Consider the following 16324-nt stretch of genomic DNA (forward strand, 5'->3'; position numbering starts at 1 on the left):
TACTTACCCTGCTGTCCTTGGACAAAGACTTACAACCACGTAAATATAGTAATAATAATATTGCAATCACTTCAAACACAGTCTACGAAGTATTTAATCATATCATAACTAATCGTTTTTAAATCTTATCAGCTTAAAATATAAAGTAAATTATAAATATCCATTGTTTAAGATTTTTTTAAATAATTCAACTTATAACACTAGTTTTATGTTTTTATACATTTTTTGTTGAATTTCTTTAATTTACTTATAAACATTAAATATACTACGGCTGATACAATACAGACAATAAATGAAAACAACATTGGTTTCATGTGACATTGACAATGGCACCGTACGTCAAATTTGAATTTGTAATAACTTGTTTTCTCGCCGGTTTATCACTACTTGACATCGTAGAATTAATGCTTAAGTTATAATGTCTATTTTCAGTGGTTTTCCTGAGTTGCCTAATCCGGAGGAAACGGCATTTTGTAAAATAAATGAAGTGTATTGTTGCGGTAATGTTCGTTATGGAAATATTTCAACATTTACGAATTCGGTAAGGTTAACTTATTCATCAATAGTTACTTGTCAGTTTATTATTATATATTTATCACTAACCATGAATATTCTTCTTCTAGACGAAGAACCACCCAAAAATTAACGTTACAAAGGACTTACACCATCATAGATTATCTGACGAAAATATATCAATGTACGTGGACGTTGAGGACAATTTATTAAAAAAAATAACAAGTGTTTGGTATAAACAAGGATTTGTTGAAGCACTGAGTGTAGCTGCTGATCCAAATGTGAATAGAGATAGCAGAACTCTGGCTATTACAGCGTCATATGCATTAAAACTAGCAAACTTGTTTACTGCCTTAAGGTACTTTATGCAACCACATTTAAAAGATATAGGACCAAAGATTGTATCTAAATACTCAAGGACAAGAAATTGGGGGAGTGCTCCTGTAAAATGCATAGCATGGCATCCACATACAACAAAAATTGCATTAGCAACAGCCGATGACAATGTAAGAGTGTACTGTTCAGAAGTTTCCTTTGTCTCAACTTTAAAATGCAAGGCTCAAGGTCACGTCTCGTCATTGAGTTGGAGACCACACTCTGCATCAGAAATAGCTGTTGGTTGTGAACAAGGTGTTATAGTTTGGACAGTGGACCCTAATTCTATGTTCACTAAACCATCTTCCAGCAATGCTGTTTTGTTAAAACGGTAAACTATCTATTTTTCCAAAATCTATTATATAATATTTCTAATCAAAATATTTACTTGCTCCTTAGTTTTTCTAGACTGTTTTTTGATAGATAAAAGTATACGTGCCATGATGCCCTCCTTTCATAATCGTAACAAAATATAGAAGTATGTGAAAGAGCTTAGACTTAGAACCAATTTTCTTGGAACTTTACATAAATTTCATCCTATAAATCTAATGAAATAACACATAATATATGAAGCAGCATTTCAAACAAATTTAGGGTATGCAAACACTGCCAATTTCCAGATTGAATATTTCTTAATGCAAAATCAGCTAGAATCTTAGCCTCATAATCTATGAAGAACCAAATATATCAAACAAGCCGTTTATTTTCACAGGTTTAAGTATATAATATAAATCTATAGGAATTAAAAACTATTTCAGATCTGGTCACAGTCCAGTAACAGACGTAAGTTGGTCTCCAAATGGTGATCTCTTAATAAGTTGCTGTGGAGCGGACACGTCAATGCTGGTCTGGGACGTTGCCATGGAAACAGCAATACCATTACGCCGAGTTGCAGGGGGTGGCATAGTATTTGCCAGGTGGTCACTTACAGCTAGTAAAATATTTGCAGCTACTTCATCTATTATATTCAGGTAATAATATATATATAATTAATTGAATTATAAAAATGTTCTACTAACCTGTACCGTTTATTTATTTATACATTATTCTGTTGTTCTGTTTATTTATTTATACACAATTTACAAATAAGAAAGCATTAATAATTTTCATTTATTCATAATAATATATAAAATTATAAAAAAAAATACTGTTCATATTAGTAAGTTTTTCTTTAAAATTATAAACTTAATTTTCAGAGTATGGGATACTCAAAGCTGGACACCAGAGCGGTGGTGCGCTCGCGGCTGTCGTGTGGTAGCAGCATGCTGGGGACCAAAAGATGTAGTGTTGTTCGCTGCCAAAGGAGAGCCTATTGTGTATGCACTTAATAACACTGGTCTAATGAATGGTAAGACAATCCATACGACAACTAAATAACTAGTATTCGTAATTTTCGGCAACTTGAAAGGATTTATCCTTTATATTCTAATGATTTTAAAAATACACGTCTGATATTTTAGTATTGTAACTACTGAACCCTTATATTTATTATATAACACTTATATGTAAAAAAAAATAGAAAGTTTAATTGTAGCGGCCATTTGATAGCAGTTGTAATTCTACTTAATGTTTTGCAGATTGTCATATATAAACATGAAAATTATAAAAGCTTAAATTTAGTCACTTATTACGAGATGATATTTAGCAATCATCTACTTATCAAAAGATAGATAGAGTAGTAGAATGTTAAGATGTTCTTTATTTTTGTCAATTTAGAAATGGTACGTACTAATATATAATGGTTACACAAAATTCCCAATTCTATTCCAATCCAACTTCGACTAAACCTTGGAAAATTGGAAAATCGTTAGTCAGCAACTATAACATTTCAATTTGATTGCTTTAGAGTGGCAATTGTTAGTACATGTCACATGTCTTTATTTTTAAAGTCTATAAAACTACTTTGTATTTTGATAGTTTACAAAAATAGTTTTAGAATTTCTTAATTAAACTATATTAATATAATTAATATGTAAATTAGAGAAAGATACTTTTCACATCAAAATTATGATGAGTTAATAAATATTTTATAATTAGGATGAGAAAATTTATAAACAGTACACAAAAAATTCACATTAAAATTAATAAAGACACTATTTAATATTATATTAATAATCAAATTCACCTTAAATTTTAAGTATTATATGTTTATTGTAATATTGAAAGCTTATATAACAAAAGTTTACAAGTCAGAAAAAATGATAAAAAAATAATTTACACATGTTTATTTAATTTTTAAACAGGTAACAGACAACTTGAAATTAGCATTCGTTGTTTTTTGATGCAGCATATATAATTGGTAAAAAAATCTCTTGTCTTAACTCCCGTGTCTCGGAAAGCACGTAAAGCCGTTGGTCCTGCGCCTAAAATCTTTCCGGCCGTGTCGGATTGTCGACCCATCGGATTATGAAAGGGAATAGAGAGTGCACCTGTGCTTGCGCACACACTTGTGCACTATAATATCTCCTGCGCAGTTGGCTAATCTTTCTTGAGATTGGCCTCCGTGGCCGAAATCGGTCTGGAGGACATTATTATTATTATTTTATTGTTTATTTTTTGTGAACTCGGTATATACCGGTAAATTAATGATCACGGACCAAAGTCAAGTAAACATCATCTGGGTCCTAAATGAAAATTTTAAATAATATGTAGTTTGGCAATGTAATCTGATCTTTGTCTGACTGCATAAATTTTCTTACTATCCTACACGTGTTCAATATTGCAGCTTTTTGTAATTGAATAAACGTATGTGGAGGTAAATCAAGGGCTGTAAGTGACTGGTTAAGTTGCTGTGGGATAACGCCTGTAGTAGAAAGAATTATCGGTACTATAGTAACTTTTTGTAGATGCCAATTTCTGGTTATTTCATCTTTTAATTATGTGTATTTTTGCTAATTTTTCGGAAATAGTGTTTTGTAAATTATGAGTATTTGGTATAGCAATATCTATTATGTATCAAGTTTTATTTAGTTGTCTATAACAGTGATATCCGGTCTATTGTAAGGTTTTGTTCTATCGGTTATGATCGCTCTGTCGAAATATAGTCTGAAGGTTTGGTTTTCTAAAACTGCTTGAGGATTATATTTACAATAAATTGTACGATTCTGAGGGGCTATAAGTTTAAATTTTAAAGCTAGTTTTTGATGTATTATATAGGCAACCTTTTTTTTCTTTTTCTCGCTGGAAAAACACATTTATGTGTTTACCCCACATGAGGTGGGGGATATGTGGGACTCGCCGAAATACCCACTAAAAAACCAGCGGTACCCACTCCGTCGGGGGACGTCACGGGATCGCTTGCGCATACTACCGTGCCGTCCCGACGGTTGGCCCGCTTCTGCAGGCCCCCAAATCCTAGGGCGTTCTCGGGGTACAGAGACCCCCTAGCCCCGGCGACACTCACGGCGGGAGGAGAAAATGCGCATAGCGTCGACGTCTTCTCCCCGGTCTTCTTCGGCGAAGCGGGTCAGCGGAGGCACTCTCCTCGCGCTCCCGCTTTGCGGCCTCCTTCTGCAACATGACATTTTCGCAGAAGGAGACCATCTTCATCCAGCACCTTTCGCTACCAAGCATGGCATTTATCACGCTCGGCAGCGAAAGGTCTCCGCCGATTAAAGTCGCCAGGGAAAGGCGCTGAGGCCCCCAAGCGGCACACTCCATCAGAGTGTGGCATGCCGTGTCCGTAGGCGCACCACACTCGTGGCAGGAGGGCGTTACCTCCCGCCTGACTATTCCGTGCAGGTACTTAGGGGAGGGGGGCCTCGACGTGCACCCTCAAGCCCAACATTCCTATGCGGTCCACTGTGAGCGACGTACCGACTTCGGCCAGGCGAGCCGCCTCCTGAAAATTCCGCCCTGTCGCCGTGATGAGTGTCGTCCGCATAGCACAACACCCCCATTCTGGGAAGGATGGATGCCTGCAGAAGCCATTCGAAGCCAACGTTCCACAGAAGTGGGCCGAGAACTGACCCCTGTGGAACGCCACAGATTATATAGGCAACCTGGTCATGTCTATGCTTGTAGTCAGTTTGAACTATTGTTTTGCATGCACAAGTAATATGTTGTATGGTTTCAGAAGAGCTATTGCATCGCCTACACATGTCCGTCGGTAAGGTGGAATTTTTTATTATATATTTTTGATAGTTGCGTGTCTCAATAACCTGATCTTGTATTGCTATAATAAAGGCTTCTGTCTCAGGGAAGAGCACACCACGACTGAGCCATTCGTTCGACGCAAGTTTGTCGACGTTGGGTTGGCTCAAATCCTGATAGTGTCTTCCATGACTTTCGGGCCCGATCGTTTATTTTTGTTTGTTTGTCAGTTAAAATTTCATTTCTCTGCATTCTAGTGTCTTTTAAGTTTAATGGTGTGAATTTGTTATCGTTTTCTACTATAGCTTTATGTAAAGTTGATGATGTAGCTTTGTGCTAGAAAAATTCTCGCAATGTTGCTATTTGCTTATTATGAAGATTGACAATATCAATAAGGCCTCTTCCTCCGTCCTTTCTAGGAAGTGTTGTGCGTTGAATACACGAGCGGGGATGATGTTTTCTATGATTTGTCATTGTAGTGTTTATTGTACGTTGCAGTTTCTTTAAATCAGATTTTGTCCAATTAATGATACCAAACGAATATGTCAATGTGGCTATGGCGTAGGTTTTGATGGCTTTTATTAAATTTCTTGAATTTAAATTAGATTTTAAAACAGAGTATTCTATGCCTAAATTCTTGCGTAACTTTTATTTTTGTTTCCTAAAATTTGCTTTGATTGATCATAGCCTAAGTATTTGTAAGTTTCATTTTCATCTAATGGATCGATTTGTGTGCCATTTTCTGTTAAATAACTATATCTCTCAAATTGACCTGCTTTTACTGAACTGATTTTACACTTATTTTCACCAAATCCCATACAAATATCCTGTGAAAACCGTTCAATAGTTTTTGTTATAATTTCTAAATCTTTTTGAGTAGAAGTGTAAAGTTTTATGTCATCCATATAAAATAAGTGATTTAGAGTAATATTTTGTCTGTCTGTGGGTATGTGTAACTGGTATCCTTCGTGCATTGTATTTAATGAATTAGATAGTGGATTGAGAGCAAGGCAGAACCAAAGAGGGCTTAGAGCGTACCTTGGAATATGCCTTGTTGAATTTTTATAGGTGTGGTTTCGATTAACCCTTTCGTTGTATTAATTCTGAGTCTAGTAATCCAATTGAGCGTCGTATTTTGTAAAAAAGTTATTATTTGTGGATGTATTTTGTAAATATTTAGTACTTATACTAGACAGGAATGTGGTACTGAATCAAACGCTTTTTTGTAATCTATGTACATGGTATGTAAATCTTTTTTCTTAATTTGAACTTGTTTCAATACTACTGAATCAATTGTCAATTGTTCTTTACAGCCTTGGCTAAATTTTCGGCAACCTTTTTGTTGTTCTGTCATAATTTTATTTTTTTCAATGTGCTTATATATTTCATGAGTCAAACATAAAGATATGATTTTATATATTGTCTGTAAGCAGGTTATAGGTTTATATTTTGATGGATTGGTATAATCGGATCTATCTTTTGGTATCATATATGTTGTTCCGGCTATTATATCATTAGGCATTGATTCTGGGTTTTTAATAAAACTATTAATGGCATTGTATAAGTATGGATGGACGAATGTAAATTTCTTACACCAATAATTATGAATATTATCAGAACCTGGCGTTTTCCAGCTATGCAATTTTCTAATAACTTCGTTAAAAGTCTCTAATGAAATGAATTCAAATACCATTTGCTGTGTCTCCTTATATTTACTTTGTTCGCTATTAATACATTCATTATTATTGTTATGTCTTACTGGGTTTTCCCAAATGTTTGCCCAGTAACTCCGTAATACTTCCGGATCGACAGAATTAGTACTGATGTTCTTTAGGTCACGGTAAAATTGTTTTTCATTATTTTTAAATTTAGTATTTTGTGTTTTACGAAGATTAAAGTTGTTGTTTTACAAAAATTAAGCATTTGTTATATCTGGCTAGACGACTACTGGTTACTGTGAGTTTTTGTTTAAGTGTGTCTAAAATTGCAATAGAGTAGTATTATTGTTTTCGTGTGTGGAATGAATTTGATATTGTTCAAGGATGGCTTTGACATGTTTTGTTAATTTTCTATTTCTATTACCGTTCATGTATTGTGTTAGTCTTCCAATTTTACTCCTTAAGTCTTTTACTTTTCTTTCGAGTCTTATTTGCCACTTTGGATTTCTTTCCTGATGCTGGCAGGCGCGTTCAACATGTGGAATTTGTATTTTAGCTCTCCATTTACTTTTGCTGCCGTCCATACAGCACAGTAGATAATTGTTTGAAGTGATTTAAATTCTGTTTCTTTATTTATGTACTCTGGTAAAATTTTTTGATTAAAATAATTTACTATTACCGCTAATTTCCTTGATGACTTTTGTTTTGGTATAAAGTACCGATTAGTAGGATTTGTGTTAGTATAATACTCTAATGTTTGTTTAAATTTTTTGCTCTATATCGTCATTTATTATTTGTGGGTGTTGTAAAGGTGACAGCATATCCACATGATGGATTGCAGTGTGATTATTATTTAAATTGGTATTAATTAACTCGGAATTATTTTCTGTTAAATTAATATTGACCGTTCAATCTATTGTATCTATTGTTAATTGTAAATGTTTAGCTAAATTTTGTTTAATCTGTTCAAGACGCTCATTATAAATATATTTATTATTAATAATAGGCCTTCGTTGATCTGCTATTCTTTGTTCGGAAATATAAATGCGAAAGAGCTGGAAATATCTCGATAAAATTCGTATGCAATTGCTTCCTATATGTTGTTAAATTAGTTTCCATTAATGTGACTCGATAGTATATATTAATAATAGCTTCATTTTCATTGTGTTCCTTACTCCAGTGCATACGAGTTTGTACTGGCGTTTGTGTTAAGCGTGTTTTGAGTGGAATGATAATTTTGAGTAGATTGCAATTCTTTGTTAAGTGTCTGTAAATCGGATCTTACTTCTTCATATATATTTTCAATAGTATCCTGAGGCAACAATTTGTTACGCATAATTGCATATGAGGATATTTTTCTAGAAATTTTGTATGTAATGGTGATAAATAGGCTGCAATATCTGTTTCCATGGTAGTAAGATAGAGATAAGTGCGCAGTATGAACTCATTCATGTCTTGCGACCATTTTTTGCGCTTAGCGCTAACGGTGGGCACAAGTTGTTCGACATTAAGCGTTTCTTGTGCAACACTCGTACGCGATGTATTACTCGTAGTGGAAGGTGGGGTTCGATAAGGTGTTCCTGAGGAATTGTCATCGGCTGTAGTAGACTTTGCGATGGAAGCCCGCCTGTTCAACTTCTCATCGCCGATGGATCGCATGCTGTCACATCCAGCATCGGCTCCAGATGTGCCCCAGCGGCCCCCGGGTAGCGACCGCAAATTGTACACTCATAAACATTTCTCCATAAAAAAAGGGTTTTGGGATCGTTAGTAGGAAAGTGTAAGTTTTTGTGTCAGATGTAAGTGACTGTAAATTTGGTATCTCCCTAAAGGGGTAGAAGGTGGTATAGATGGTTAACCTTATTAATTGTACCTGCTTCCCGTAAGCCCCCCCCCCACCACGACAAGGTGATCCCACGGGGGGGTTATTATTATTATTGTGTTTTTATACTGAACTATCTACCACACTTATTTGTACTTTCAGGAGCTAAAACAAGTAAAGCCCAGCCAGTCCTAGATGTCACAAAGGTAGAACTACCGTCTGGAGATTTAGTTGGTGGACCCATTCTTGATATGTGCTGGGACCCATCTGGTCGCTACCTGGCTGTGCTATTTGAAGAGTCACACATAATAGCTGTGTTTAGTACAACACAGCTCATGATGCAACTTAGTGTCACACCTTGGTGAGTTTCATTCAATTAAATTTCTTTTTTTTTATTATTTTATATATATAAAAACTTTTATAAAATTGACCAATATGTATGAGTATATACTCATACATATGATATAATGCATTCATGCAATTAAATTTTACACAAGAAACAGAACAGTAGTAAACTAAATATACATTGCAGTAATTAGGCAAATTACATTTTTTATTTTTAAGCTTTTGAAAATGCCTTTTAACCTAAAAAAACAATTGAAATATAATTGAATGCACATAAATAAATGGACTGAATGAACTGCCATATATCCATTCTTTATATTGCTTTACTTTTGGTGAGAAAAGACTGTGGCACGAAAGACTAAGCTTCTAATATCCCTATATTTGTGGAATATTGTCAGAATATGGAAAGAATACTTGTATATTTCTTTCATAATATTATCTATGAACCAAGGTGAGGTGACCATAGTCCATTTCCTGTCTGTATAATTTTCAAGGGTTGAGGGCATTTGTTAGGTAAAACAAAAATGGTTATATCCCTTCATTTGGGCTCAAGCTTGCTTCATATCATCTTTATCATATCAAATTTCATCAAAATCAGTTCAGTGGTTAACCGGTGAAAACCTAATAGGCAGATTCATTTTCGCATTTATAGTATTGGCATAGATTTATAGCTCACCACCAATGTAATATTTAAATATAACACCAAAAATACATTAGTTTTAAATAATTTTTAGTTGCTTCATCAGCGGCATCGACAATGAAGTACCATCAACTTTGGCATTCCAACAAAACTTCACCGATGGTGCCTGTTTAACCATCGCCTGGTCCAGTGGTAGAATACAACACTTCCCTATCATTTATACAGACGGTTATTAAGTTTTTATAAAACCAAACAGATTCATTATTAAGAAAAATATAAATCACAGATTAAAAAAGCAAATAGAAAATGACAGAGCGTAATTGAGTTAAAAAAAAATTATACTACAATTGAATATTTTTTGTAAAAGAGAATAAATAGATGGTTTTATTTTTTGTCGTTTTTTTTTTTATTTATTTCTTAATAGTATTTGACCAAAGCTATGTATGCCATAGAAATATTGTTTTAAATATATGTAGTCCTAGTAACGTTTGCAAACGCTTGTATTTGATGACTTGTGGTATTTTGAACATTTTTCTTATCTGTAATTGATCTAAAATTATGAATATCTATCATATCGTCATCCATAGTTAGTTGTACTTGGACGTATAAGCTGTTTTTATTATAATATTTAGGCAAGAATCGCCTACCGCTGTATTTACCGTTACAAAATCGAAAGATGCTACAAATTTTTGAATTGAATTCCCTTTCTAAGTTATCCAAATCGACAACCAAGTTCACACTTATATCGTTACTTAAAACTGTTTGAATTTTCTCTCCTAGTGTAACTATTTCAGTATTTAAATCACTTTTAATACTCTCCTTAACATTTTCTACTGTATTTTTTACGTAATTCGATAGAGCGTTGATATTAGCGTCTTTATTTTTTCCTTTGTCAAGAGTCAGTTTTTTTGTTTCTCGTATGAATATTTCTTTAATATTACCGATAGCTTTAGCACTTAATGTGTTTAATGATGTAATAACATTGTCCTTTTCATTTTCATCGTCGCGAGTTACATCCCTAGAGTACATTTCAGCATAATTTCTTATTACGCTTATAGATGTATCATTAAGAGTTAGGTATAGACTTTGCATGAATTCCTTTAACTCGTTCGAACATATAACGATATTTTGACACCTGTCTTCTTCGTTGTCCCAACTGTTTCTTAAAGTATTGGAAACATTTTCAACTTTTCTTAATGGATAGGATCGATATTTCGGCACAAATTCGCATTGGATTTTGTATCTTTTTGATATTGTATCAACATCTTTGGAGACACTATTGAACATTGCTTGTAAATTGTCTAGAAATAAAGGGACGTCGTCGTTTCGTCTTAAATCGTTTTTGAACAATTTTGTAAGAATTTTTCTAAGTTTATTAAATCCTTGATTCCATCTGTCAGCTATCATTGCTGGCTCGTCATATCCATCAGCGCGAAGATTTCGTTTCCATTTACATTGACTCCCGACTAGATTTCGTATTAAATCATTAAAAGTCTTAACGATGAGCTTCTGTGTTTTGTCAGAAACGGATTCTTTTATTAATGCCCTGTTTATCTTATCCCGTATCTTTTTATATTTCTTAAGATGGTTTTTGAATTCATCTTCTTTATCTTTATTCAATTTATTATATTTTAAATCTGTTTTTGGTAAAAATTCTATGATTGTTGTTTCGTCTTTGTCTTCTAAGAAAAATTTATTTTCAAGACTTTTATCATCATCGTCCTGTAGCAATGAACGTAACTGAGTAGTTTTCTCTCGAATTACTTTATCAATTTCAGTTTCTGATGATGTTTTGAAAACTGGTTTCTCAGCTGGATAGGAGTTTATTATTGGTACTAAGAATGTGTTTAATAATCTAGAAAGTGTATGTAGATCAGGTAAACTACCCCTTATTACTTGCGAACACTTGATCTCCTTTATTCCTATATTCGAATTTAGAAAACATGCCACTGAAAAAAATGGCTAACATTTTTTAATCGAAATTTATGTCCTTAATATTTAGTAGAACATTCGAGACTTTCTTTAAAATACAGTTGTTATATTTAAACATGTTAATTTTTAAGGGTGATTAGCAAAACAATGCTATGTCTTTTTCTTTCGTATTTCAAATCAATGGTGACAGAAAGAGAGAAATCTTCGTTTTAAGTTTACAAGGTCATAGATGATTATGAATAAACAAACACTCACCGATGTACAAAAACGTGTTCAAACATTTTTTTCTACGAAACATTTTACTACATCGCATAGTGAAATAAAAACATTATATTGATTTTATGTGAATTCGTTTTTATAATATCATAAAAAACACGTTAATCCCATATCGTTATAGTTTTCTTCAATCCAACGTAACTTATGTATAAGCAATAAATATGAAATATAAATATAATTTTAGGCGAATCATTTCGTGTGAGGAAGTTATGTAAACGACCAAAGTCGTTAATCAATGTATAACAATGATTATTATAAACGTAATTATTATATAATGAAACAACAAATTTAAAGCAACATGTTTATTAACATTGTTCAATCGGTTTAAATCTTACTCAATCGTAATTGTAGCTTACATGATTGTAGCAAAAGTACGTTAAGCTTAAAACTAATATTGCAACAATTATATCACTTGCATATTAGTAATATCTATAAATATTCCCTTAAATGACAAAAAAAATATTTCTTCGATTTGAATAATTTCGTGATTATAAAATTAAAAAAAAAAACATGATTTACATTTTTACATTACTTTCTTACTTCTTATAATATGTTACATTAAAAAAGTATAAAAGTATTAAAGTTAAAAATCGTGAAAGAACTAAGGTACGTTTTTATAAAATGTTGTCATAATTTTCACACCTTAGTTTCCACTAAGGCATAAAAATTAAATCTACGGTCGTAGTATAGCAACACTCATTTGAAATAAAGATCGAAAAAAAACATCGTCTCGAAATTAGTTATAGACAAAATTACAACATTTCGAATGTTAATTCCAACGTATAAAATATATCGATTATATTTTGCAACGTTGCCATAATAAAAAAACCAAAGTTTACTGTAACTACTATAGCGACCTATACGAATCCTACCATTTCTACCAATAATTAACCTACTCAAGTAAATTAAGTTTGCTGTTTGTCTTACGTAACTGAGCTCGCCAGGGGATTATTTTAGCGTTTTCATCTTCTTTTTCATGATGACCGTTAAGGGTGGAGTGGCCTGAAATAAAAAATCAATATATATATATATATATATATGGATATATTTTTCATTTATGACTTCTCCATTTAGATGCTTCATAGTCAATTCATTCAGATCAGTTTTCAGCCAGATCTCTACTGAAACTTTTACTATTACATTTTTTACTTATAAATACTACCTTATTTTTGTTTTATTGTATGTGATATACGGTTTTTGAGTTATCTACTGATAACTTGATATAAATATATTGAGAAAAGACATAAAAGAGAAAAAATAGATTTTGTGTTACTAATAGTTGGTAGATCAGTCATAAATTGTTAATTTAAGTTTTAATAGCTTAGCGTAACGTAAAGTAATTGGTCTATTCTAAATACAGACAAGAACCATTGACTATACATGACAATTAAATTCAACTCATAAATCCACAAAGGTAAGTTACCATTGCAATGCTCAGAGGACAGTTTGACTTCGGATGGCGCTCGCATGGGCTGCGCGGGCGCGTCGTAGCAGAGCGAGATGTTGTCGATGGACACGGCGCGCTGCGAGCCGGGGTACGCGCGCCAGTCCACGTTTTGTTTCATTGTTTCATTTGTCTCTTCAACTTTTGGAGTATATAGTGATTGTCTGAAAATATAAACAGTAACAATATTGGCAAACCATCATTCAGTATGTTTTTACTATTTTATAATAGAAAACATTTAAAATTTTTGAAAGTAAGCAATCCCCAAAAACACGTGGGAACTAAACCAAAATAAACTTCAACATACTACAACATCATACAACTAGTCTATACGTCCAAAATGAAAAGCTTTAACTTCGAAAGCCATAAGCTAATCGCAATAACAATATTTATTCTAATTATTATGTTTGTATATATATCTTACCTCAAACGACTTTCCGCTTCTTCCCGCCTAGCGAGCAACTGCCTCTTCCAAGCCGGCACCGATGCAGCCCTTCGCCTCTCAGCCTCTCCAGCGAGCTCTCTCTCCAGATCTTTTCGTGCCTTCTCCGCAGCTCTCCGTGCCAGCATCTGTCGCTTCCACGCGGGTATAATGTTTCCAGCCGTATCTCGTTCTGGGATCTGTGAAAAACCCTGCCGTCGACCAACCGCCTCATTTTGAAGTATCCGTTTTCGGATTGGAAGTCCGTATTTACAGACATATTTTCAATATGAAATAATGAAATTATATCAATAAAAAATTGAAGTGACATTGTCCGCTGTTTCAAGAACATGTCATATGTGCAATATTAAAAGTATGTCTTAACTTGGTAATAAAGGTATTAATTGTTTATTGGATCATCATAATATCTTTCCTAGATATTTGAAAGTACGACAGAAGTGTGAGTAGTGTCTATTTACTTACAATGTGTGAGTGAGTAGTGTGTCTTTACAGTAAAAAATATGCATATAGAATATTACGAGATTAGTGTCTTCGTACCTAAAACATGCAGCATAAGCGTAAACATACCAGAGTTATTTGATCTTGTCATACGCGAATATATGTACTTAGCATTTGTATATTCTAATTTGACAGTACATTTTTAATGAATATTATACATGTTGAAATTAGTTTTATTTTTAAGATTTTTTAATATTCTTTACATTCATGTCAGTCTTATTTATATTTATATAAATAGCGTTCTTTTAAAAGCGTAGCGCGTAAAAAAATACCATTTGTGTTAAGGCATCGAACGATATTTCAGTTCGAAACTAATAACAACATCACATGAAAAACTTCAGCCACTAAAACAATATAAAAATCACTAAAGATTCATTGCTTAGAAGATCGCAAAATATACCGTGGTCTAGTTTTTTGACGTTTCTTTATTTATTAATTTCATAAAAGTGTAATAAAAATCTAAAAACAAGACCAGCTGACCAGAACTAATTCCAGTAAAGTAATCGTTAATAACATCGATAAAAAAGTCGATTCTAAGTCAGCAATATCTCGAGATATTTATAGCATTCTGTACCGTTAGCAGCGATTATTGCTTACATCACACGCGATACGCACGCCGTGACCGTAACGGGAGGTAGGTGATGGATGTCCAGGAAAAATGTTTGGAATCGAGGTGTAACAAATTAAGTATATTTTTATCTCCCGTTGTCTTTAGTTAATATCAGATTTTTTTATGATTTCAACATTTTTAATTGATTTTAACCAAAACGAATGGAAGGTACCCCCAACCCCTATCTAAAAATTCTTTGCATATTTCTAAACCGTAACGTATAGTTTTCGTATTGTCAGATATGACGCGTTGTCATATCTGACAGCATAGCATCGTTTTGCGTGACATACATATTATTCATTCTACTATTAAAATAAATCATTTTGTAACTAACCTTCTACTATGTCAATATTTAATAAAAAATCTAAATTTCAACGTGAAAAATGTGAAATCGAATTTAATTTCGCTTTGTTAATCAAATAATTATGGAAACAAATATTAAAAATCAATCGATCAACTAATTATAACAAAACATATATAAAACGAATAACATTTCAACAATTATGTCCGAGTATCTAATTAAAATCGTATAAAAAATTTTTTTTTATAAAGAGCATATAAACCGTTGACAGCTCATTAATAAAATTACATCACTCAATCGAAATTCAACATCAAAACCAATTTCTCCCGACTAAATATTGATTTTTTCTCCGATTACGCAAACACACATTCATATCGAAAGCCTTGTTCAAACAAGTATTGAAGTCTGTAAATAAGATATAATAATTGCCGTGGCTCTTATGAAATGAAAACGATTCTTGATTGCGATCATTTCCACCGGCGCCGGCGCACTCGAAAGAAAGTTTTTAACTTAAAATACAGCTCTCTCATACTTTACTACAAGAAATTTCTAAATGTAACATTCGTTTAGATGCGTTTATTAAAATGTCAGTTTTTTGCATTTTTTTTAATCATTTTTACAGATTGCTCTTTAGATTATTTACACTTGATGCAAAAACGGAACACTTATAGGATCACTCTTGTGTCTGTAAGTCCGTCTGTCACAGCATATTTCCTCCGAAACTACTTGACTGTATCTGATATCCAGATTTAGGTGTGTTAGACTATATTATGGTTGAATAACGCAAATAAACGCAGATTTTTTTAAAATAAATAAAGCATTTTAAGTTAAGTATCAGTTATGAAAACCTATTTCAACATAACATTTTAATAAATACCAATTGTTCAGTTCAATTATTCCAAGAAATTTACATTTTTATACAAGATTTTACATACAATAGATACTAAATCATAATCGAAAGAGTTAAACTAAAAAATACGTATCTACGTAGCATAGGCGAGATAAAGTTTGTCGTCTCCTTCTAACATCAAAGCGTCACATACGTTGTAAGATGCAAATAATATTACAATTTTACTTTGACGGTATACAAAAAACTAATCGCATACGACGTGCCATTTTCTGAGCGCATATATAAATTATTTAACTACATTATAGCAAATAAACGTTATCGCATAATCCTTTCGTATTCTATTATTTAATGATGAAGAGTTCGCAAAAACAATTCAATTCTTTCACTTTTTATGTTTTTTAAAAAACGAACTAAATTCCAGAGCCCATGGTGCTACTGAGAATTAGAGAAAAAAAATTCCAATATTTTTATATACCGATCTCATCAAACATTCATATTAATTTCAACTTTTACAACATTTCCTGTC

General features: G+C 32.8%; 3 protein-coding genes across 4 annotated transcripts in view; 1 reads left to right on the forward strand and 2 right to left on the reverse strand.

Moving 5' to 3' along the window:
- The first annotated feature begins 366 nt into the window (after positions 1-366).
- LOC126771618 (aladin-like) lies at positions 367-9808 on the forward strand. Its single transcript, XM_050491605.1, has 6 exons — positions 367-541; positions 624-1219; positions 1647-1859; positions 2085-2236; positions 8623-8821; positions 9540-9808. Exons 1-6 carry the CDS (start codon positions 419-421, stop codon positions 9679-9681), a joined length of 1425 nt encoding a protein of 474 aa, XP_050347562.1. The 5' UTR covers positions 367-418; the 3' UTR covers positions 9682-9808.
- Positions 9793-11757, reverse strand: LOC126771611 (uncharacterized). Its single transcript, XM_050491592.1, has 2 exons — positions 11633-11757; positions 9793-11394 (listed from the first exon to the last, which is right to left on the reverse strand). Exons 1-2 carry the CDS (start codon positions 11688-11690, stop codon positions 9908-9910), a joined length of 1545 nt encoding a protein of 514 aa, XP_050347549.1. The 5' UTR covers positions 11691-11757; the 3' UTR covers positions 9793-9907.
- A 183-nt stretch (positions 11758-11940) lies between these two features.
- The window catches only part of LOC126771580 (espin), a 92329-nt gene continuing 87945 nt past the window's right edge, over positions 11941-16324 (reverse strand). The window contains exons 13-15 of one of the 2 annotated variants that reach the window (XM_050491537.1): positions 13522-13718; positions 13077-13261; positions 11941-12655 (exon numbers count right to left, since the gene is read on the reverse strand). In XM_050491537.1, coding sequence (XP_050347494.1) covers positions 12546-12655; positions 13077-13261; positions 13522-13718 — 492 coding nt within the window. In that variant the 3' untranslated portion in view covers positions 11941-12545. Of the gene's footprint in view, positions 12656-13076; positions 13262-13521; positions 13731-16324 lie in introns of both variants that reach the window. The other variant, XM_050491536.1, reaches the window with a different exon arrangement.

Source organism: Nymphalis io, chromosome 11 (assembly GCF_905147045.1).
Source record: "Nymphalis io chromosome 11, ilAglIoxx1.1, whole genome shotgun sequence".
Classification (NCBI taxonomy): domain Eukaryota; kingdom Metazoa; phylum Arthropoda; class Insecta; order Lepidoptera; family Nymphalidae; genus Nymphalis; species Nymphalis io.